Here is a 23,002-nt window from a genome sequence, read left to right as displayed (position 1 = left end):
TGACCTGTAGCTGCCCAAGTGAGATGGGCTCGGTGGCCCAATGAGAAACGTGTCTGTGAGAAGCTGGAGGTACCTGGGATCAGGGAGTGCTCACGGTCAGCCGCTGGTATTTCCTTTTGCAAAACGAGATGGCAGGGAGAGCTAAGACGCCCTGGCAAAATCCAGATCCTGGATTGGACCTGAAGAAACAAGATTCATCGTCCTGGTCTTACACACGGCAAAGCCCAAGATGCCACAGCTGAGGAAGGTCCTGTCAGCGCCGCCTCCCCCAGGCCCGGCTCTGGTGTCCTGGGCAGCCCCCACACCCTCACTCAGCCAGGACCCCAGCAGTCTCTCTCTGTTTTGGAGTGAGATGTGGGAGGGGCATCTCATTGAGAAGCGTGAGAAGGGAGAAGGGCCCTCAAGTCCCCACGTGGCCTTGGCAAGTCACTCTGCTTGCTAAACCTTGTTGACCTCGCCTGGAAAATGGGAGGACCCCCTCCTAGGAGAGGATGGGTCTGAAGGCATTTTTACAAGCACAGCCTGAGTGGGGATGGGGCTCCAGTCTCAGTCCCCTAGTCCATCACCCTCCCAAATCCCTTTCCCGACAGCTCTCAGGGCCAAAGGCCTGGGTTGCCTCCTCCCCCTCTCACCAGCACAGCTGAGGGACTCACCCTCCTCACATCCCTTCAAAACATAAGCCAAAAAAATAAACCGCCAAGGGTACTGCTTATAACAAGGTTTTAATAAAATAAAAAGTTCAAGTGCTTCCAATCCCCCAACATACCCCTTTCTGGTGTGGGGAGGGGAGGGAGCTCCCCCCCAATAGCACCAGGATAGCACCATGAGAAAGATGAGGTCGCACCCGGCCTCCCTGAGACCCACGGGGGGTGGTGAGGGGAACATGCCCCCAGACACCCCCCAACCTTCCCCCCACCGCAGACAGCTGCAGAGCTGAGAGCGAACCCAGTCCCCTCGTGAGGGCAGTCTCTGGGGAGTGCCACCCCCTACATCAGTTCCACCTCCTCCTGAGGCCTCTACTTCTGGGGAGACGCCGTGGGGTGGCCCCTGCCCCTTATGGCTTTGCTCCCTGGGGAGGAAGGGGCTGAGGGAGGCGGATGGCTCCTGCAGTCCTGAGGCTGGGGCAGGGGTGGGGAGGGCAGCAAATGGCCAGGGCTCCCTGTGGGAGTGGGAGTGGCTCAGGGGTCAGCAGTCACAAAGGGTCAGGGGTCAGATCCCTGGGGGTGTCCAAACCAACCCCATTCCAGGGTCAGAGCTATGCTGGAGTCAAGGGTCAGCTTCCTCCCAGAGGTCCAAGGGCTCCTTCTGGAGGTCCTGGGGAGCAGCTAGGAGACAGACCCTGTCTCCCTGCTGGGCCTCCCCGTCCGGCCTGTCACAGCTCTTCACCGTCGACATCCAGGTCGATGGAGCCGTGGCTGACCACAAGCCGTAGGCGCTTGGGTGGGGAGAAGGGGGCGAAGGCGAGGGCCTGCTTCGGGATCAGGATGGGGCCTGGGGGCCCAGCAGGGGCTGGGGTGGCTGGTGGGGCTGGGGCCAGGCGACGAAGGTCCACACGCACCACGTAAGGCAGCCCATAGCGCCGGGCCCAGTGCCAGTCCTGCTGGGGGACCCAGCGGGCGTGGGGAGGCTGGCCCAGGGCCACCAGGGCCTCTCCTCGCAGGCGGCAGTGGGGGCCACAGCCTCCCCATCGGTGCAGGGAGACGCGGGCAGCGTGGTGGGTGGAGAGCACTGGGGCCCTCCGGGGCCGGGGCCGTCGGCGCTTCCGGGGCCGCACTCGGGGCTGGGGCTGAGGCAGCCACTGGAGCCAGAGGGGTGAGGTGTCTGGGCGGGTGCTGCAGGCTGGCAGGCGCAGGGGCTGGCAGGCGGCTGTGAAGGCCCAGGTGGCAGGGAGAGGAGGAACAAAGGAGAGGTGAAGTCAGTGCAAGCTGGGCCGGTCCTCCTCTGGACAAGGAGGCAGCTCTGCCCTGCGCTCCCCAGAGGAATGATGTGGGCAGAACTGCTCAACAGCGAGGGCTGCCAGGGACTGAGGGTGGGACGGAGGGTTCCAGGCTAGGCAGAGAGCTCAGAAGAAAGGAGACAGATGACCAGGAGCAGAAAGGGGAGGGGCTGCCGGGATGGCAGGGAGGGGTGCTCACCGCAGAATGGGTCCCGGCGCAGTGGGGACGGGTGCACGCAGGCCCGAGGGCCCAGCAGGCCCTGTCGGCTGCCGCTGTCCAGGCCTTGCTGCAGCCGCCGCTTGGTCTCACGTAGCTGGTACTTGTCCAGGGGCCGTGGTGGCAACGCAGGCTCCCTAGGCCTGGTTCGGAAAGCTCCTTCACCTTTCCTGGGAGACCGGGTGAAGGGGAGATGAGGCCGGGTGGAGGGGAGATGAGAGGCTGGGGTTGGACACACTCAGGGATGGGCCCCGAGGGTGCGTTTCTGGGCTCAAGAAGCCCAGACGCCCCGAACCCACCCGCCTCTCACCCGGTCCCACCTCTCACAGGTGTGGCATTCACAGTGCTCATTCTTCTCACCGAAGAAGCCCTCGCCGTAGAAGCATGTCACCTCGTCCCCGGGCTCGATGTCCCGGAGCACCTTCACGCAGGCTGCGTTCCCATCTGCAGGCACAAACTGAGGGCCAAGCCCACTCAGCGCCCTGGCCCAGGGCACAGGGGAGGTCTCACCCATTCGCCACGCCTGGCCGGGCACCCTGGCCCTGAGCATCCTTTCCTGGAATGGGGCAACAGCTGAGCCCCTAAAAGTGGCATTCCGAGGCGGCTGCCTTGCCCAGGGCCTGTCCTTTGCCTGTAGCCCCTGGACAATCCACCCACTGGCTGGTTTCCACCCCTCCCTGCAGGACGATGATCTAACCTGACCTTCTGGCAGCGTGCAGTGCCAGCAGTGGTGACCGCTCCCTCCAGCCTCTGTGGCCCCGTGCCAAGCCCCACCTCCTCTGCCACACCCAAGCCCATCCCCTCCTGAGCTGCCTGCCCCCTGCCAGACTGAGCCTTGGCAGCTGAGGTCCGAGCTCTGCCTGCCATGGACCGCCCCCACTTCTCTGAGGCCCGCCTCCACTCCACAGCCCAATCCGCGTGTGCTCTGGCCCTGCCTTTGGGATCATTCACCCAGGAGCTGCCCCACAGGCTCCTCCTGGGCCCCACACAGCTGCGCCTCCCTCCCTGTTCCCCGTCTAGAAGGGGGCATGACCACTGTCCACCCAACTGTCCATCTACCCATCCACTCAAGCCTGACATTTGCCTGGGAGTAGCCCTCGCCACATGCCTGCCTGACGGCCCCCAGACCAACCGGCCACTCCTCCTGAGTGTGCCACCTCCCGCATCCTCATCCTCCTCGCCTCCCTGAGACCCCTACTGGAGTCAGCCCCTCATCACCTCTTTGTGGCCACCCTGCCTACAGCCTCTCCCCTTCCTGCCAAGCCTCCTGCACATGGGCCTCCAGGGTGACCTAAAAACCAAGCTTCCCATTATACGCCCTGGGGGAGCTTCCGTGGCCCGCTGGCCCGGGCCACAAGGCCTTGCTGCCCGACCAAAGCCGTCACTGGGCACCCCTAGACCTCTGGTGTGCCGTGTCCTGCTAGACGCCCTTCTTTGCCCCTGATTTCCTTTAACACCTAGGGAAATTCTGCTCCTCCGTCGATGCCCAGCATGGCACCTGCAGAGCCTGTCTGAATGCCGCCTGCAGAGCCTGTCCGAATGCCGCCTTTTGTTTCCATCCCCCCCAGCGTCTGTGTGTGCTGTCAGATCAGGGCCACGCATTCGCTGTCCAAAACCCTCCGGCACACTTGACCAGCCTCAGAGTTCCTGGGCAGATCCTCACCAACCCCATCTGAGATGAAAAACCAAAGGCCAGGGGTGGCATAGCCAGGACCCCAACTCAGTTCTGACTCTGGAGCTGAAAATCTGGACCCCTTTGTCATGCCTCCTGGGGTGCCCCACCGAGGTCTGTGCTCCAGAGGATGCACCCTCAATGCCGCCCTGGAGCCAACCCTCCTCATTCCTTCCGCTTCCGGGCTACAGGACAACCAGCGGCCTCTCCTGGGCATGTCTGGACAGCGTCCTGAGTCCTAGCCCCTGGGGCTCTCTGGCCTCCCTGCTCCTGCTACTACAGCTGCCTGCGTTGTTCCCTGCAAGGCCGGGGGCTCCCACCACAGGGCCCTGCCTCCCTGCCACACTCCCTGTCCAAATTGGCACAGCTCCCAGCTTGGTTTTCAGAGAAGAAAGATGGCCAGCAGCTGGCAACCAGGGTTCCAGCGCAACTGCATAAACAGCCGGGCAACTCTGGCCAAGCTGGAACCCCTTCCTCCTTTCTGGTAGCCTTGTGAGCAAACACCCACTCTGCTCCTTCCAGGACCCATGGGAAGCCATGGAGACATGGGGCAGCATTTGGCTCTTTTTTTTTGAGACGGAGTCTCGCTCTGTCACCCAGGCTGCAGTGCAGTGGCCCGATCTCAGATCACTGCAAGCTCCACCTCCTGGGTTCACACCATTCTCCTGCCTCAGCCTTCCGAGTAGCTGAGACTACAGGCGCCCACCACCGCGCCTGGCTAATTTTTTGTGTTTTTAGTAGAGACGGGGTTTCACCGTGGTCTCCATCTCCTAACCTCGTGATCCGCCCTCCTCGGCCTCCCAAAGTGCTGGGATTACAGGCGTGAGCCACCGCACCTGGCCAGCGTTTGGCTCTTTACTGACCAAAAACCCTTTCCCCAGGCCACAGGCACCCTTTCTTCCCGCGTGCCCACTCCTCCCGAGTCCCAGGGACTTACCTTGCAGTTGGGTTTGCAGTCTGGAGCCAGTCGGGGCAGGAGAGAGAAGAGAGGTCGATGAGCTCAGCAGCTCAGTTGCAGAACCCTCCCACTACATCCCTCCAGCCCCGCCTGGCTCTGTCCCGTCCCGCCCATCCACCTGCCTGACCCTCACCATGGTTGATGAAGGCGGCTGGGCCCAGCCACAGCTGAGCACTCCGCTTGCGTGTTGAGTACATGATGCTGAAGTCGTTCTCACCGGCCCTCAGCAGCCCCTCATCCGCCTCCCGCAGCTCTGCAATGCAGCCCACCAGCAGCTCCAGCTTCTCATTCTTTTTCCTGCCAAGAGGCCAGGGGGCGGGGCTGTGGGCGATGCCTGGCCTCCTGCAGGTGCTCGGGGTACTCGGGCCTCCGGCACAGAGGCACCCAGGAAGCAGGGACTCCTGTGCGCTGGTGCTGGCTACTGGCGATCCAGTCTTCCAGATCTCCCTCTTCCCCTCCCGCCTGGGTGGGCTTCCCTGCTCCAGCCCACAGCCTCACAGGACCCTTCTGCTGAAAGCCTTCAGGACAGCACGCACACAGCAGATACAGCCCCCCTTCTCTCCCCTCGCTCTCATAGCACCTCCTGCCCCCAATTCCCTCCTGCCTGGACTACCCCCTACTCGCCCCACCAGACCCTCAGGCTGGTGCTTCCCCTCTCAGTGTGAGCCTCGCCCTGGGAGCACCTGCTCATTCCTCACAGCTCCCCTGCAGCGTGTACCAGCTGGGACCAATGACTGTATGTTGACTTGTCTGCCACCCGCCTCCCCACCAGACTGTGAACCCTGCAGGGGCAGGGGCAGGGGCTCCTCACTGCACTCAGGGGTGTTTAACACGTGGTGGGGGCTCAGGTCACGAGGAGGTGAGGACAGTGCAGCCCTGAGCAGAAGCCTAGTTCTTTCCTCGAAGCCCCAGGAACCCTGGGGTCACATCTGGTGTCTCCTGCTCCAGTAGCACCACAGTAGCCACAAAGGTCTTCCGGGATTAGCCCCACCACCTTCCTAGGATGCCCAGAGGACCAGGCACCTCTCTTTTCCCCGGTTGGCCAGTCCATGAACAGAGGGTCTCTCTTGTCCCCTCTGAGCTCTATCTCCTCCAAGGATACCCGGAGGGAGTCCTGCCCTCTTACCAAGCGCGAGTGGACACGATCTTGGCCCCGTTGGTCTCCATGGAGTAGCGCGTGCAGGGCAGGATGGTAAAGCCACTTTCCGGCAGGAAGGCACGGAGGTAGCGATAGACCTGGTGAGGGTGAGGGTGGGGGTGAGGAGGCGGGGCAGGGGCATCTTTGGCCCTCTCTCTCCAGGACTCTAGGCCTGCCGTGCCGCTGACTCACTGTGTGGTCTTGGGGGCCTCATGTTCCCTCTCGGGGCCTCAGTTTCCTCATCCATCAAATGAAGAGGTTGGACTACATCTCAGAGGGCCCCCCCAACTCTCCTCTCCTAGGATTCTCTGAGCCTTGCCTCAGATGGTCCCAGGGGCTAGGAAGTCAGGGGGCCCCAGGGGCTGCGCTGAGGGACTCTAGAGCGTCTGCCAGGCGGGACCAGGCCCGGTGAGCGGGGAGGACACGCGGTGAGGGCGGGGGAGGGGAGGGCGCCCTCACGTGGGTCTTGAGGGCAGCCTCCTGCCGCGGGCCCCGGCTCTGGAAGTAGCGGGCCGTCCAGCCTCCCAGCGTCAGGGCCCGGTACGCAGCCTCCAGGTCCCGCTGCCTCAGGAAAGTTTCCAGCGCTGAGCGCAGGTGCTGCTGTCGCCGCAGGGGGGGCACAGGGCTGGGGGAGAGGGCATGCCTGGGTCCCAGCGCCTTCCCGGGCCCCGGCCCCAACCCCCACTTGGAGCTGAGGGGAGGACCAGGCTGAGGAGAGGGCTGAGGGGCGGCAGCGGTGCAAGAGGAGGGGTCCTGACCCCTTGGGCCCACCCTCGCCCCCAGGCTGCCTCACCTGACGTTCATCTTATGGGTGCGGAAACCGAGGTAGGGGTCCAGGACAAGGCTGGTGGCCAGGTCGTCGTTCTCGCACAGTTCTCGTGCTGTCACTCTGTCGGGCCCCATGGTGCCCTGCGGACCATGCTGCCTCTGGCAGAGAGCAGGAGCAGGTGAAGGCAAGGCAGGCGCGGGGAGCCTGGCTTGGTGCTGACTCCACTCCCGCGCTACTCAGAAGCCATGGGGGACGCTGGTGAGCCCCAAAATCTCATCTGCAAAATGGGGGGAAAAGCAGTGCTGACTTCACCAGGCCACTGGCGAAGATGGAACGCAACAAGTACTTCTGAGACTAGGGAAACCCCAGAGCCATGTCAGCCATCACCTTAGCATCTCTACCCCCTCTTGCTCTGCAGCGCAGACACAGGCCCCCCCTAAACACACAACCCCCACATGCACACGCACGCATGGGCACCAGGCACACCCATGCACACTCAGACTGACACACACAGATGCTCCTGCCCATGTGCACAGAGACCCCCTACACACACACATCTCTGTGGGCCCAGGGAAGGCTGACTGATTGGCAGCCGGGATCACCCTAAAGGCTTAGCACCGTGGGGAGCCGCTTCACCTCTAGCCCTCAAGGAGGAAAAGTCAAAGCTTCCCGCCAGCCCGAGGTCCCGCCCTCCACCCCTACCTCGACCCAGCCTCGGTCTCCGCCCCCTGCCTCCCCGGCAGCCTTCGGGAGTGGTCAGGAGGCTCCGGGTGAAGCCCCAGGCAGCCTGGAGGCGGGTGGCGGGAGGGAGGGCTGGGGAGGGATCCCAGCACCTGCTCCCTCTCCAAGGATTCCAGGGGAAGGGGGCTCAGAGGACAAAAGCGGGGGTGGGGAGGGGAGCAAAGGAAGACTATGGGGAGGCAGCACAGGTCAACATTTACAAAAACATTTTTTTAAAGCGGAGCCGGGAGAGAATGGAGAGATGAAGAAAACCACCCAAACCCCTAACCCGGACGGAGGGCCAGCCTCTTCCCCGCACCGGGGCGCCCCAGGCTCATCTGCGCCCGGGAGAGGAGGAGATGGGGCAGGCCAAGGAGCGGGAGCTGCAGAGACGGCTGTAGAGGGTTCGGGGACAGACTGCGAGGCTGCGGGAGATAAAGAGGGGGCGCTGCGGGAGGGCGCCAGGGACAGTGGGGAAGCTGGAGAGGGGGCTGGGGGCAAGGACAGAAACGCACAGCGGTGGGCACGGCAGGGGGCTGTGGGAGGGAGAAGGCTGCAGCCGGGCCTGGGGGCGCTCAGAGGGGTGTGAGGAAGGGATGGGAGTGCCAGGGAGGACAGAGAGCGGGGAAAGGCCTAGGGACTCAGGGAGGAGCCAGATGGGAGCCCTGGGTCGGGGGGCGGTCCAGGGATGGCGAAGATCCTGGGTGTCCAGTGAGTGAAGGGCCTGAGAGGGCGGACAGGGGCCCAAGGATCCAGACGGGGCTTGGTGGGGCCCAGGGGGATCCAGGAAAGGGAGACCCTAGGGAAGGGCCTGGGGGCCCAGGGAGGCGCCTGGGTAGGCGGTGAGAGCCCAGGGCAAGGGACCTGGAGGGTCAGAGGCCGACCTCAGGTTCCAGGGAGAGCCAGGAGAGGGACTGAGGGGTCAGGGAGAGGTTCTAGGGCACAGAGAGACCTAGAGGGTCCAGGAGGAGGCCCGGAGGATGAGAGGAGGTCGGGGATTGGCCCTGAGAGTGCAGGGAGGGCCCGGGGGTGAGACAGGGTCAGGGAGAGGCCCTGAGGGTGCAGGTAGAGGCCTGGGGGTGCAGGGAGAGGCCTGAGGGTGCAGGGAGAGGCCTGGGGGTGCAGGGAGAGACCTGGGGGTGCAGGGAGAGGCCTGGAGGGTGAGGTCAGGGAAAGGCCCTGGGGGGTGCAGGAGGAGGCCTGGGGGTGCAGGGAGAGGCCTGGAGAGTGACAGGAGGTCAGGGAGAGGCCCTGAGGATGCAGGGAGGGCCGTGGACGTAAGAAGGGGGTCAGGGCCCGGGTGAGGAAGCACAGGAAGGAGGCTGCAGTGCCGCGGGGCCCGAGGCCCGGCGAGGGGCCGCGAGACGTGGGCGCCTGGACACGAGGAGGGGCCGGGCGGGGTGGGGGGCAGTCGGGGCAGGGGGCGACTGGGGAGCCAAGGCGGCGCGGGGCTGGGGCCGTGAAGGGGCTCAGAGATCGGGCCCCGCGCCGCCCCTCACCCGCTTCTCCTCCTCCTCCTCCTCAGGCGCCCGCGCCGCCGCCGCCAACACCTCCCACTGCCTCCTTCGGCTCTCGTCAAACACTGTCGCCGCACCTCCCATCTGCTCTCCGGGCCCACCCCGCCAAGGCCACTGAGGCTTTCTATTGGCCACAGCCACCGCCACTCCTCCGTTGCTACGAAGCTCACGGAGCTCCCATTGGCCAAGCCCCACTCTTTCCCTCCCCGCCCGGCCCTCGTCAATACACAGATAAAATCCCGCCACGCCCCCGCCGCCGTCAAACGCCGCGAACTGTTGTCAGTGGTTCACATCGCTGTCCTTTAGTCGCTGCCATGGAGACGTGTCCCGCCTCCTCTCCAACTGCGGCCCGAAATCGACGCACTCATTGGCCGAAAGCGCAGTCGCTCCGGGCGAAACTCGGTTTGGGTCGGGTTATTCAGGTCCAAGTGGAAAGAGGGCGGGCTCTGCCAGCTCCAGTACTCGTATGTGATTGGCTAGCCTTGGGACAACTTCTTTTTCCATTGGGTAAGGCCTCCGTCCATCACCGTAGAGTCGCGGCCTCCCTTTTCTATTTCTCCGAGGAAAGCTTCTGCCGCAGGAGGGAGAAAGCCGGAGCGGGCCGGAGGGAGGCGGTGAATGCGCGCGCACCGCCATCCCTCTCCCCTCCCGCCCCGCGAGGTCTGCGGTTACCAAGGCGACGAAGCTTTATTGACAGCTCTGCCAGGCTACAAAGGGCTCCTCAGTCTCTCTCCCTTCCAGACCACTGTCTCTCTCCCTCCCTCTCCGTTTACACCGTTGCGTTTTGGGAGTATCCACAGGCACTCTGCGGGACCTTCCCGCGATATGAACGGGGTCGGATGGAGGGGAGGCTGAGGAAGGAGTGGGGACTTTTGAGACAAGCCCTGACTCCTGGGGCGCTCCCCTGGGGCACCCCCTAATTGGGATCACCGCCTACCTCAATCCTAGAGGCAAACGTAACTAACAATTCATCATAATTACGCCCAGAATAATAAGCTCCACACTCAGAACAGGCGGTCTTTGTTTGCTTGTTTGTTTGTTTCGCCACAGCCATTCTTCCCTTAACGACACTGATACCATCTGGGCAGTGCGTGCTCAGGCGATGTCGTCATCCTGCCAACATCCTAGAGCAACATCACTCGCACCTACGTGGCAGGGCTGCTGGCACCTGGGCTGTAAGGTGGCCAGAGGCTCCTGGGCCACACAGCTGTGCAGCATGTTACTGTCCAGTAACACAATGTAGGCGCTTGTGTGTCTACACATAGAAAAGGTACCGTAAAAATTCGGTATTATAATTTTATAGGATCACTGTCAGACATGCGGTCCACTGCACAGCTATAAATCGTGGGCACTTAAAACAATGCATGGCACAGAGTGGGTGCTGTTTTGGTGTGCTGTTTTTGGTGTTTTGGTGTGTGTGTGTGTGTGTGTGTGTGTGTGTGTGTTGTGTGTGAGACAGAGTATCGCTCTGTCGCCCAGGCTGGAGTGCAGTGGAGTGATCTCGGCTCACTGCAGCCTCCGCTTCCCAGGTTCAAACGATTCTCCTGCCTCAGCCTCCCAAGTAGCTGGGATTACAGGCATGCACTACCACCCCTGGCTAATTTTTTTTTAGACAGAGTTCCCTCTTGTTGCCCAGGCTGGAGTGGAATGGTGCAATCTCGGCTCACTGCAACCTCTGCCATCCAGGTTCAAGCGATTCTCCTGCCTCGGCCTCCCAAATAGTTGGGATTACAGGCATGCACTACCATGCCTGGCTAATTTTTTTTTTTTTTTTTTTTTTTTTAGTAGAGACGGGGTTTCACCATGTTGGTCAGGCTGGTCTCGAACTCCTGACCTCAGGTGATCCGCCCACCTCAGCCTCCCAAAGTGCTGGGATTACAGGCATGAGCCACCGTGCCTGGCCTGTATTGTGTTTTGAGACAGGGTCTTCCTCAGTCGCCCAGGCTGGAGTGCAGTGGTGCAACGATGGCTCGCTGCAGCCTCAACCTCCTGGGTTCAAGCGATCCTCCAGCCTCAGCCTCCTGAGTAGCTGGGACCACAGACGCATGCCACCATGCTCAGCTAATCCTTTAATTTTTTGTAGAGACAGGGTCTCTCTAGGGGCTCATTCAAGGGATGCTCCCTTCTCTCTCTCTTTTTTTTTTTTTTTTTTTTTTGAGAGAGGGTCTTGCTCTGTCGCCCAGGCTGGAGTGCAGTGGTGCAGTCTCGGCCCTCTGCCTCCCAAATTCAAGTGATTCTCCTGCCTCAGCCTCCTGAGTAGCTGGGATTACAGGTGCCCACCACCACGCCCAGCTAGTTTCTGTATTTTTAGTAGAGGTGGGGTTTTGCCATGTTGGCCAACCTGGTCTTGAACTCCTGACCTCAGGTGATCCACCCACCTCAGCCTCCCAAAGTGCTGAGATTACAGGTGTGAGCCACCATGCCTGGCCTAGGCACTTTGTTAATATGTACTGAATGAATGTATGAATGACCAACCAATAAGGATGAAGCTGACAGTCTCTGCGTTGCTCTGTCACTTTGAGGAAGTGACTTGCCATCTCTGGGCTTCGGGTTCCCATCTATAAAACAAAGACCATACACTTGTTTGGCTTCCAGCTTTCCACCCTTTGTTCATGCTATTTCTTCTCCAACAAGGACTATCCCCTAGCCCCATGCTTTACCTCCCTAATCTCTCGTGAGCTCTGAAATACCCCCTAACTCAGGCAGGCACCACTACAGCTAAAGTCGACCACACCTTTCTCGGGACCATCACTTTGACCAGGACCATGCCGGCAGAAGGGAACTGGGGCTGGGGACTTGCCACGGAGCAGCCAGAGGAGACAGAGGTGGACAGAGGTGGCCATACCAGAGCAAGGTGATGCCTACTGTAACTCTCTGGTCATCAGTGGGGAGAGACAGGTGACCAGCTCCATAAGAGAAAAGCAGCCTTACCCAGGGAGGGGGAAATGGCAAGCATAAAGGACTTCATAGAAACCTCAGCTAACTGGAAAAGTCGTATCAGTGTCTATGAAGTACAGTCCTTCTACTAGTGGGTGGGTGTACACTCTAGAGAAACTCTCCGACTTGGAATAAAGAGATAAACGCAAGAATGCTCGCTATCGTGTTTGTAACAGTGAGGAACTGGAAATGGTTTCCATCACCCGAAGAATGGAAACATGGATCCTGGTATATTGATACAGGGGAACACCACAGGTCACTGAAAGTAGATGCACCAGTGTCCCATATATCACCTGGGACAATCCCTAGTTGCAGAAGTCTACAATGCCATTGACACGAAGTTTTAAAACACATACAATGGCCGGGCACGGTGGCTCATGCCTGTAATCCCAGCACTTTGGGAGGCTGAGGCCGGTGGATCACCTGAGGTTCGAAGTTTGAGACCAGCCTGGCCAACATGATGAAACCTCATCTCTACTAAAAATGCAAAAACTTACCCGGGCATGGTGGCGGGCGCCTGTAATCCCAGCTACTTAGGAGGCTGAGGCAGGAGAATTGCTTGAACCCAGGAGGCAGAGGTTGCAGTGAGCCGAGATTGCGCCACTACACTCCAGCCTGGACGACAAGAGCGAAATTCCATCTCAAAAAACAAAACAAAGCAAAACAAAACAATGGTTGCATGTGGATACATGTTGCAAAAGGATACACACGTGAAGGGCATGACTAACACAGGATGGGGGAGGGAAGCGGCCGCCCCTAAGGGTGGGGAGGGAAGAATGCAATCGGGAAAGCTACACAGGACATTGGTATTTGAAATTTTGTTTAAGCCCTGCGGTGGAATCCATGAGTTCATTATATTTTTCTTTCTTTCTTTTTTTTTTTTTAACTACACCTGTAACAAAACTGCATTTCTTTCTTTCTTTTCTTTCTTTCTTTCCTTTTCTTTCCTTCCTTCCCTCCTTCTTTCTTTCTTTTCTTTTTTTTTTTCTTGAGACAAAATCTTGCTCTGTTGCCCAGGCTGGAGGGCAGTGGCACGATCTCAGCTCACTGCAAGCTCCGCCTCCTGGGTTCACGCCATTCTCCTGCCTCAGCCTCCCGAGTAGCTGGGACTACAGGCGCCTGCCACCACGCCCGGCTAATTTTTTGTATTTTTAGTAGAGACAGGGTTTCACTATGTTAGCCAGGATGGTCTCGATCTCCTGACCTTGTGATCCACCCGCCTTGGCCTCCCAAAGTGCTGGGATTACAGGCGTGAGCCACCGTGCCCGGCCTCTTTTCTTTCTTTTTTAGTTATTTGATTTTCAATCCCACTGACATGAGTTCATCAGTTCATTATATTTACTGTCTGTTCTTTTTTTCTTTCTTTCTTTCTTTTTTTTTTTTTTTTTGAGATGGAGTCTCTCTCTGTCTCCCGGGCTGGAGTGCAGTGGCGCGATCTCCGCTCACTGCAAGCTCTGCTTCCCGGGTTCACACCATTCTCCTGCCTCAGCCTCCCGAGTAGCTGGGATTACAGGCGCCTGCCACCACGCCCGACTAATTTTTTTGTATTTTTTTTTCAGTAGAGACGAGGTTTTACCATGTTGGCCAGGATGTTCTCGATCTTCTGACCTGGTGATCTGCCTGCCTCGGTCTCCCAGAGTGCTGGGATTACAGGTGTGAGCCACCGCGACCGGCCTATTGTCTGTTCTTTTCTGTTTGTTTGTTTGTTTGTTTTTGTTTTCTTAGAGACAGAGTCTCACTCTGTTGCCCAGGCTAGAGTGCAGTGGCCTGATCTCGGCTCACTGTAACCTCTGCCTCCCAGGTTCAACCAATTCTCTGCCTCGGCCTCCCAAGTAGCTGGGATTATAGGTGCCCACCACCACGCCTGGCTCATTTTTTTGTATTTTTAGTAGAGATGGGGTTTCACCATCTTGGCCAGGCTGGTCTTGAACTCCTGACCTCATGATCCACCCGCCTCGGCCTCCCAAAGTGCTGGGATTACAGGCATGAGCCACCGCGCCTGGCTACTGTCTGTTCTTTTCTGTAAGTCAGAAATATTTCATAATACAAATAAAATTTTGACCCACCAATTCCACTTCCAGGGTTTTATTCTTTTTTTTTTTTTTTTCTTGAGACGGAGTCTTATTCTGTTGTCCTGGTGAGCCAAGGTGGCACCATTGCACTCCAGCCTGGGCGACAACAGAGCAAGACTCCATCTCTAAATAAATAAATAAATAAATAAATAAATAAAATAAAAATAAAACCTTCAGACCTCCTGAGAACTCACTCATTATCACGAGAACAGCATGGGGGTTCACCATGATTCAATTTCCTCCACCTGGTCCTGCCTTTGACATGTAGGGGTTATGGGGATTAAAATTCAAGGTGAGATTTGGGTAGGGACACAGAGCCAAATCATATCACTCAGCATTGTTTAAAAAACAGAAAAGTAGGTCGGGCGCGGTGGCTCACGCCTGTAATCCCAACACTTCGGGAGGCCGAGGCGGGCAGATCACCTCCGAGGTCAGGAGTTCAAGACCAGCCTGGCCAACATGACGAAATGCTGTCTCTACTAAAAATACAAAAATTAGCCAGGCGTGGTGGTGGGCGCCTGTAATCCCACCTACCCAGGAGGCTGAGGCAGGAGAATCATTTGAACCCGGGAGGCGGAGTTTGCAGTGAGGCAAGATCACACCACTGCACTCCAGCCTAGGCGACAGAGCAAAATGTCGAAAAAAAAAAAACACACACACAGAAAAGAATGTCCAACAGTAGGAGATGGTTGGACCAGTTCTAGCATCTCTCAATCTCTCACAACATAGAATAACATGAAAGCTGTTACTGAACTCTTACTACACAGCAGCCACTTTGCAAATAGCCCTGTGAGGGAGGGGCTGTTATAATGCTCATTTTACGGATAAGCAAAGTGAGGCTTACAGAGATGATGTAACTGGCCCAGAATTAACATCCAAGTCATGGGATTCCAGAGTCTCGTGCACTTTGCACTCTCAAGCTCTGGGCCACACTGCCCAGAAAGAAACCAGCTGCTGAAAGCTGGCGGGGTGGGTCTCAGACTTCAGGTGGCATAATAAAATAAGAAGGAATGACTCATGCTGGGACACGGATGGCCCCTGAAAACATCATGCTAGGTGAAGAGAGCCAGAGACGAAAGGCCACATTCGGTACGACGCCATTTCTATGAAATATCCAGAGTAGGTAAATCCCTAGAGACACAAAGCAAATTCGCGTTGACAGAGGCTGGGGCAAGTGACTGCTAACAGATACGGGCTTTCCTTTTGGGATGATGAAGAAGTTCTGGAAGTAGATAGTGGTGATGATTGTACCTAATACCACTGAACTGTACACTTTAAAACAGTTAAAATGGGGCCGGGCATGGTGGCTCATGCCTGTAATCCCAGCACTTTGGGAGGCTGAGGTGATGGGATCACCTGGGGTCAGGAGTTTGAGACCAGCCTGGCCAACGTGACGAAACCCCATCTCTACTAAAAATACAAAAAATTAGCCAGGCACGGTGGCAGGCACATGTAATCTCAGCTACTCGGGAGGCTGAGGCAGGAGAATCACTTGAACCCAAGAGGCGGAGGTTGCAGTGAGCCAAGATTGCACCATTGCACTCCAGCCTGGGTGACAGAGAGAGACTCCGCCTCAAAAAAATAATAAAATAGTAAATAAAATAAAATAGTTAAAATGGTATATATATATTTAGAGACACATATAAGCGTCTCTCTGTCACCCAGGTGCAAATGCAGTGGTGTGATCATAACTCACGGCATGGCCTCACGACATTGCTCATGTACCTACCACTGAGTTGTACACTTTAAAGTAATTAAAATGAAAATTTTAATCCATTAATTAATTTTTGAGACAGGGTTTCACTCTGTCACCCAGGCTGGAGTGACATAATCATAGCTCACTGCAGTCTTGCTCCCCTGGGCTCAAGCAATTCTCCCACCTCAGCCTCCCAAGTAGCTGGGATTGCCGGCACATGCCACCACACCCGGCTAATTTTTAAATTTTTTGTAGAGATGGGATTTCCCTATTCTGCCCAGGCTGGTCCGGAACTCCTGGCTTCAAGCAATCCTCCAGTTTCAGCCTCCTACACACTGGGATTACAGATGTGAGCCACGGCGTCTGGCTGTAAAATGGTGAATTTGGTGTTTTTTTGTGTTGAACTACACACACAAAAAGAAAAAAAGGTGGAGTGTGGGGAGTCAAAGTCACCTTGGGAATGTGATTAAAATACAGATTCCAAGGCTCAGCCTCAGTGGGGACCTGGTCAAATATTCAATAATTTTTGTTTGTTTGTTTTAAATAGGGTCTCACGCTGTCGCCCAGGCTCGAGTACAGTGGTGTGATCCTAGCTCACTGCAGCCTTGACCTCTTGAGCTCAAGCCATCCTCCTGCCTCAGCCTTCTGAGTGGCTGGGACCACAGACATGCACCACCACATCTGGCTTTCTCATTTTTTGTAGAGATTAGGTCTTGCCATGTTGCCCAGGCTGGTCTTGAACTCCTGCTGCCTCAGCCTTCCAAAGTGCTGGGATTACAGGCATGAGCTACTGTATCTGGCCCTATAAGTAGACTTATTGTATACTATATATTAATTTATATACACACAGGGACCTATATAGCTATATCTATATACATATATGATTGCATACACACACATACACACCTCATCATTCTCCTGCTCCAATTTTGCAATGAATTGATATTTTGTGGTAGCTCCCAAAATGGCCCTCAATGACCCCCCATCCTCCATTTCTTTTTTTTTTTTTTTTTCTTGAGACAGAGTCTCGCTCTGTTGCCCAGGCTGGAGTGCAATGGTGCGATCTCAGCTCACTGCCACCTCTGCCTCCTGGGTTGAAAGGATTCTCCTCTCTCAGCCTCCTGAGTAGCTGGGATTACAGGTGTGCGCCACCAAGCCCGGCTAATTCTTGAATTTTTAGTAGAGACGGGGTTTCACCATGTTGGTCAGGCTGGTCTCGAACTCCTGACCTTGTGATCCACCCACCTCAGCCTCCCGAAGTGCTAGGATTACAGGCTTGAGCCACCACACCCGGCTCCCCATCCTCCACTTCTGGGATTCATATCCTTGTGTAGCTCTTCCCACCTTGAACAGCGCTGAGCTGTGTAACCAACAGGATATTGCAAAAATGATGGCGTGTCAAAAGTTAGATCCTAAAAAAACTCTGTGGCTTTCACTTTGCCCTCTCTGGGATGTCCGTGTCAAGAGGACGTTGCAGGCCGGGCGCGGCGGCTCACACCTATAATCCTAGCACTTTGGGAGGCCGAGGTGGGTGGATCACCTGAGGTCAGGAGTTCGAGACCAGCCTGGCCAAAATGGCAAAACCCTGTCTCTACTAAAAGTACAAAAAAAAAAAAAAAAAAATAGCCGGGCATGGTGGCGGGTGCCTGTAATCTCGGCTACTTGGGAGGCTGAGCCAGAAGAATCATTGAACTCCGTGGGCGGAGGTTGTAGTGAGCCAAGATTGCACCACTGCACTCCAGCCTGGGCCAAAGAGTGAAACCCTGTCTCAAAAAAAAAAAAAAAAAAAAAAAATATATATATATATAGAGAGAGAGAGAGAGAACATTGGAGCTGCCCTGCGGAGAGGTCCATGTTTTGAGGAACTGAAGCCTCAAGCCGGCAGCCAGAGAGGAACCGAGGCCTCCCGCTAGCTGGTCAGCCATGTGCTTGGGCCACCCCGGCAATAATCCTCCGGTGTCCATCAAGCCTTCAGGTGGCTGTGCAGCCTAGGTCCATGTCTTACTGCAACCTTCCAAGCACCCCAAAACCAGAATCGCTCAGCTAAGCCGTTCTGAAATTTATGACCCATAAAAACCAGGTGAAGTAAATGTTTACTGTTTTCTGGAGTGGCTGTGGTTAATTAGCACACACCTAGATTAAAATCTAACTTTTTAGGCCTGGCACAGTGGCTCATGCCTGTAATCCCAGCACTTTGCGAGGCCAAGGCAGGCGGATCACAAGGTCAGGAGTTCGAAACCAGCCTGGCCAACATGGTGAAACCCCGTCTCTACTAAAAATACAAAAATTTGCCGGGTGTGGTGGCGGGCACCTGTAATCCCAGCTAGTTGGGAGGCTAAGGCAGGAGAATCACTTGAACCCGGGAGGCGGAGGTTGCAGTAAGCCGAGAACGCGCCACTGTGCTCCAGCCTGGGTGACAGAGCCAGACTTCGTCTCAAAAAAAAAAAAAAATCTAACTTTTTTACAATGGCCCCCTGGCCCCACCCAATTTTTCCCCTCATTACCTCTCTCACCTTTTTGGAACTATTCTTCCCACCGCTCACCTTGGTAAGGTCCCACCACGCCCGGCTAATTTTTTGTATTTTAGTAGAGATGGAGTTTCATCATGTTGGCCAGGATGGTCTCGATCTTCTGACCTCGCGATCCACTCACCTCGGCCTCCCAAAGTGCTGGGATTACAGGTGTGAGCCACTGCGCCCAGCAGAGCTTTAAATCAGTGCAAGTCGCTTCTGAGAATGGGGCCCCTGGTGGCTACACAGGTTACCTCCCCCTGGCTACCACTGCATATCTCTTTATTTATTAGTTTATTGCTGGAACATAAGTGCCAGGAGGGCAGGACCCTTGTCTTGTTCAGAGTTGAGTCTCAATATCAAAAAGCAGTGCCTGGCATATCACTGGCATGAAATAAAGATTTGCTGAATGAGGCTGGGCGTGGTGGCTCATGCCTGTAATCCCAGCACTTTGGGAGGCTGAGGCGGGTGGATCACGAGGTCAGGAGTTCAAGACCAGCCTGGCCAAGATGGTGAAACCCTGTCTCTACTAAAAATACAAAAATTAGCCGGGTGTGATGGCAGGCACCTGTAATCCCAGCTACTAGGGAGGCTGAGGCAGGAGAATTGCTTGAACCCAGGAGGTAGAGGTTGCAGTGAGCCAAGATTGAGCCACTGCATTCTAGCCTGGGTGACAGAGCAAGACTCAGCCTCAAAAAAAAAAAAAAAAAAATTGCTGAATGATTCAATGACTAACCACAACAATGCAAGAAGTCAGATCCTGAAGAAAAGAGGGAATATTAGGTCAAAAGAGGATTGTTATCCATTGAATGGGAGAAAATATTTGGAAATCATTATATCTGATAATGATCGCCTTATAATCCAGAATATATAAAGAATCCTTGGCCAGGCGCGGTGGCTCACGTCTGTAATCCCAGCACTTTGCGAGGCCGAGGCGGGCGGATCACGAGGTCAGGTGATCAAAAGCATCCTGGCTAACACGGTGAAACCCCGTCTCTACTAAAAAATACAAAAAAAAAAAAAAAAATTAGCTGGGCGTGATGGCGGGCACCTGTAGTCCCAGCTACTCGGGAGGCTGAGGCAGGACAATGGTGTGAACCTGGGAGGCAGAGCTTGCAGTGAGCCGAGTTCGCGCCACTGCGCTCCAGCCAGGGCAACAGAGCAAGACTCCTTCTAAAAAAAACCACAAAGAATCCTTAAGCCGGGCACGGTGGCTCACACCTGCAATCCCAGCACTTTGGGAGGCTGAGGCCGGTGGATCACCTGGGGTTGGGAGTTCGAGATCAGCCTGGCCCACATGGTGAAACCCTGTCTCTACTAAAAATACAAAAAAAAAAAAAAAAAATTAGCCTGGTATGGTGGCAGGCGCCTGTAATCCCAGCTACTCCGGAGGCTGAGGCAGGAGAATCACTTGAACCTGGTAGGTGGAGGTGGCAGTGAACTGAGATCATGACACTGCACTCCAGCCTGTGTGATGCAGTGAGACTCCACCTCAAAAAAAAAAAAAAATTCTTACGACTCAATAATAAAAAGACAGACAACCTAATTTCAAAAAAGAACAAAGGATCTGACATTTCTCCAAAGAAATATGCAAATTGCCAATGAGTGCATGGAAAAATGTTCAACATCATTAGTCACTAGGGCAATACAAATTCAACCCACAAAGAGACACCACTTCACACCCTCCAGAATGATTACCATCAGAAAGACACATCAAGTGGGGGACGGTGGCACAGGCCTGTAATTCCAGCTACCTGGGAGGCTGAGGCAGGAGGATTTCTTGAGGCCAGGAGGCTGAGGCAGGAGGATCTCTTGAGGCCAGGAGGCTGAGGCAGGAGAATCTCTCTTTTCTTTTCTTTGAGATGAAGTGTCACTCTGTCACCCAGGCTGGAGTGCAATGGCGCGGTCTCGGCTCACTGCAACTTCCGCCTCACAGGTTCAAGCCATTCTCCTGCCTCAGGCTCCCGAGTAGCTCAGATTACAGGCATGTGCCACCATGCCCAGCTAATTTTTTTTTTTTTTTTTTTTTTTTAGTACAGACGGGGTTTCGCCATGTTGGTCAGGCTAGTCTCCAACTCCTGACCTCAAGTGATTTGCCTGCCTCAGCCTCCCAAAGTGCTGGGATTACAGGTGTGACTCCTGGCCAGGCAAAGGGATCTCTTGAGGCCGGGAGTTCGAGTCTGTAGTGTGCCATGATACTACCTGTGAATAGTCACTGAACTCTGGCCTCGGCAACAAAGCCAGATCTCGTCCCTAAAAAAGACTGTAATGTAATTTTAAAAAGACCGATAATACCAGGCACTGTTGCCGGTGTGGAGAGATTGAAACCCTCATGCACTGCTGGCAGGAATGTAAAATGGTGCAAATGGTGTAAACATTGCGGAAAGTAGTTTAGCAGTTCCTAAAAATGTTACTATACAACCCAGCAATTCTACTTCTAGGTAGAATGGTGGCAGGTGCCTGTAACCCCAGCTACTCGGGAGGCTGAGGCAGGAGAATTGCTAGAACCCGGGAGGCAGAGGTTGTAGTGAGCCGAGATCGCGCCACTGCACTCCAGCCTGGACAACAAGAGCAAAAGTCCATCTCAAAAAAAAAAAAAAAGAAAAAGAACATATGAGCGAATGGCTGGCCGGATGGGCAGGTGGGTGGATGAGTGGAGAAATAACAAGCTGGAGAAATACACAAAGGCATGAACATATGCACAGATAAATGGGTGTTTCAGGAGAAGGTTGGAGGGGTGAAGATAGGGAGGGATATTCAAGGGCATTGCATAGCACATAGGAAGGAACTAGACTTTACAGCCAGACGGACCCAAGCCGCTCCACTCAGTAGCTGAGTGATATTGGGCAAGTACGGTAGCCAGGTGGCACTCCCTTCGTGAAAGAACTTGATTAGCAGGGAGGACTTCAGCTGGTCTCCAGCCTCCAGCAGTAGCACCTTCAGCAGTGTTTGATTTGGATTGATATTACATTCTTTTTATGCAGACTGGACCAATGACTAAGCATGGGCTGGGGAGTAGAGCCTGGCCATTTCTGCCCATGTGGACACCTCTAAAGTCAATGTGCTAAAGTGTTTATTTATTAATTTATTAAATTTAATTTTTTGGCCAGGCGCAGTGGCTCTCGCCTGTAATCCCAACACTTTGGGAGGCCGAGGCGGGCAGATCACGAGGTCAGGAGATCAGGGCCATCCTGACTAACACAGTGAAACCTCACCTCTACTAAAAATACAAAAAAAAAAAAAAAAAAAAAATTAGCCGGGTGTGGTGGCGCGCGCCTTTAGTCCCAGCTACTCGGGAGGCTGAGGCAGGAGAATCATTTGAACCCGGGAGGCGGAGCTTGCAGTGAGCCGAGATCGCGTCACTGCACTCCAGCCTGGGCCAAAGAGCAAGACTCCATCTCAAAAAAAAAAAAAAAAAAAAAAGTTAAATTTAATTTTTAAATTATTTATTTATTTATTTATTCATTTATTTTTTGAGACAGAGTCTCGCTCTGTCGCCCAGGCTGGAGTGCAGTGACGCGATCTCGGCTCACTGCAAGCTCCGCCTCCCGGGTTCCTGCCGCTCTCCTGCCTCAACCTCCTGAGTAGCTGGGACTACAGGCACCCGCCACCACGCCCGGCTAATTTTTTTGTATTTTTAGTAGAGACGGAGTTTCACCATATTAGCCAGGATGGTGTTGATCTCTTTTTTTTTCTTTTATTATTATTATTATTATTATTATTATTATTATTATTATACTTTAGGTTTTATGGTACATGTGCGCAATGTGCAGGTAAGTTACATATGTATACATGTGCCATGCTGGTGCGCTGCACCCACCAACTCGTCATCTAGCATTAGGTATATCTCCCAATGCTATCCCTCCCCCCTCCCCCTACCCCACAACAGTCCCCGAAGTGTGATGTTCCCCTTCCTGTGTCCACGTGTTCTCATTGTTCAATTCCCACCTATGAGTGAGAATATGCGGTGTTTGGTTTTTTGTTCTTGCGATAGTTTACTGAGAATGATGATTTCCAATTTCATCCATGTCCCTACAAAGGACATGAACTCATCATTTTTTATGGCTGCGTAGTATTCCATGGTGTATATGTGCCACATTTTCTTAATCCAGTCTATCATTGTTGGACATTTGGGTTGGTTCCAAGTCTTTGCTATTGTGAATAATGCGGCAATAAACATACGTGTGCATGTGTCTTTATAGCAGCATGATTTATAGTCCTTTGGGTATATACCCAGTAATGGGATGGCTGGGTCAAATGGAATTTCTAGTTCTAGATCCCTGAGGAATCGCCACACTGACTTCCACAAGGGTTGAACTAGTTTACAGTCCCACCAACAGTGTAAAAGTGTTCCTATTTCTCCACATCCTCTCCAGCACCTGTTGTTTCCTGACTTTTTAATGATTGCCATCCTAACTGGTGTGAGATGGTATTTCATTGTGGTTTTGATTTGCATTTCTCTGATGGCCAGTGATGATGAGCATTTTTTCATGTGTTTTTTGGCTGCATAAATGTCTTCTTTTGAGAAGTGTCTGTTCATGTCCTTCGCCCACTTTTTGATGGGGTTGTTTGTTTTTTTCTTGTAAATTTGTTGGAGTTCATTGTAGATTCTGGATATTAGCCCTTTGTCAGATGAGTAGGTTGCAAAAATTTTCTCCCATTTTGTAGGTTGCCTGTTCACTCTGATGGTAGTTTCTTTTGCTGTGCAGAAGCTCTTGAGTTTAATTAGATCCCATTTGTCAATTTTGGCTTTTGTTGCCATTGCTTTTGGTGTTTTAGACATGAAGTCCTTGCCCATGCCTATGTCCTGAATGGTAATGCATAGGTTTTCTTCTAGGGTTTTTATGGTTTTAGGTCTAA

The 23,002-nt window shown here is 54.6% G+C and overlaps 1 protein-coding gene across 1 annotated transcript; it reads right to left on the bottom strand.

Annotated features, from left to right (window-relative positions):
* Positions 1-703: 703 nt before the first annotated feature.
* Positions 704-9,021, bottom strand: KMT5C (lysine methyltransferase 5C). The gene is made up of 9 exons (XM_024238405.3): positions 8,910-9,021; positions 6,715-6,967; positions 6,381-6,546; positions 5,910-6,019; positions 4,917-5,080; positions 4,763-4,782; positions 2,474-2,610; positions 2,136-2,323; positions 704-1,866 (listed from the first exon to the last, which is right to left on the bottom strand). Exons 2-9 carry the CDS (start codon positions 6,822-6,824, stop codon positions 1,373-1,375), a joined length of 1,389 nt encoding a protein of 462 aa, XP_024094173.1. The 5' UTR covers positions 6,825-6,967; positions 8,910-9,021; the 3' UTR covers positions 704-1,372.
* Positions 9,022-23,002: the final 13,981 nt, after the last annotated feature.

The sequence above is a fragment of the Pongo abelii genome, chromosome 20, assembly GCF_028885655.2.
Source record: "Pongo abelii isolate AG06213 chromosome 20, NHGRI_mPonAbe1-v2.0_pri, whole genome shotgun sequence".
NCBI lineage: Eukaryota > Metazoa > Chordata > Mammalia > Primates > Hominidae > Pongo > Pongo abelii.
This window is presented reverse-complemented; position numbering and strand designations above follow the sequence as displayed.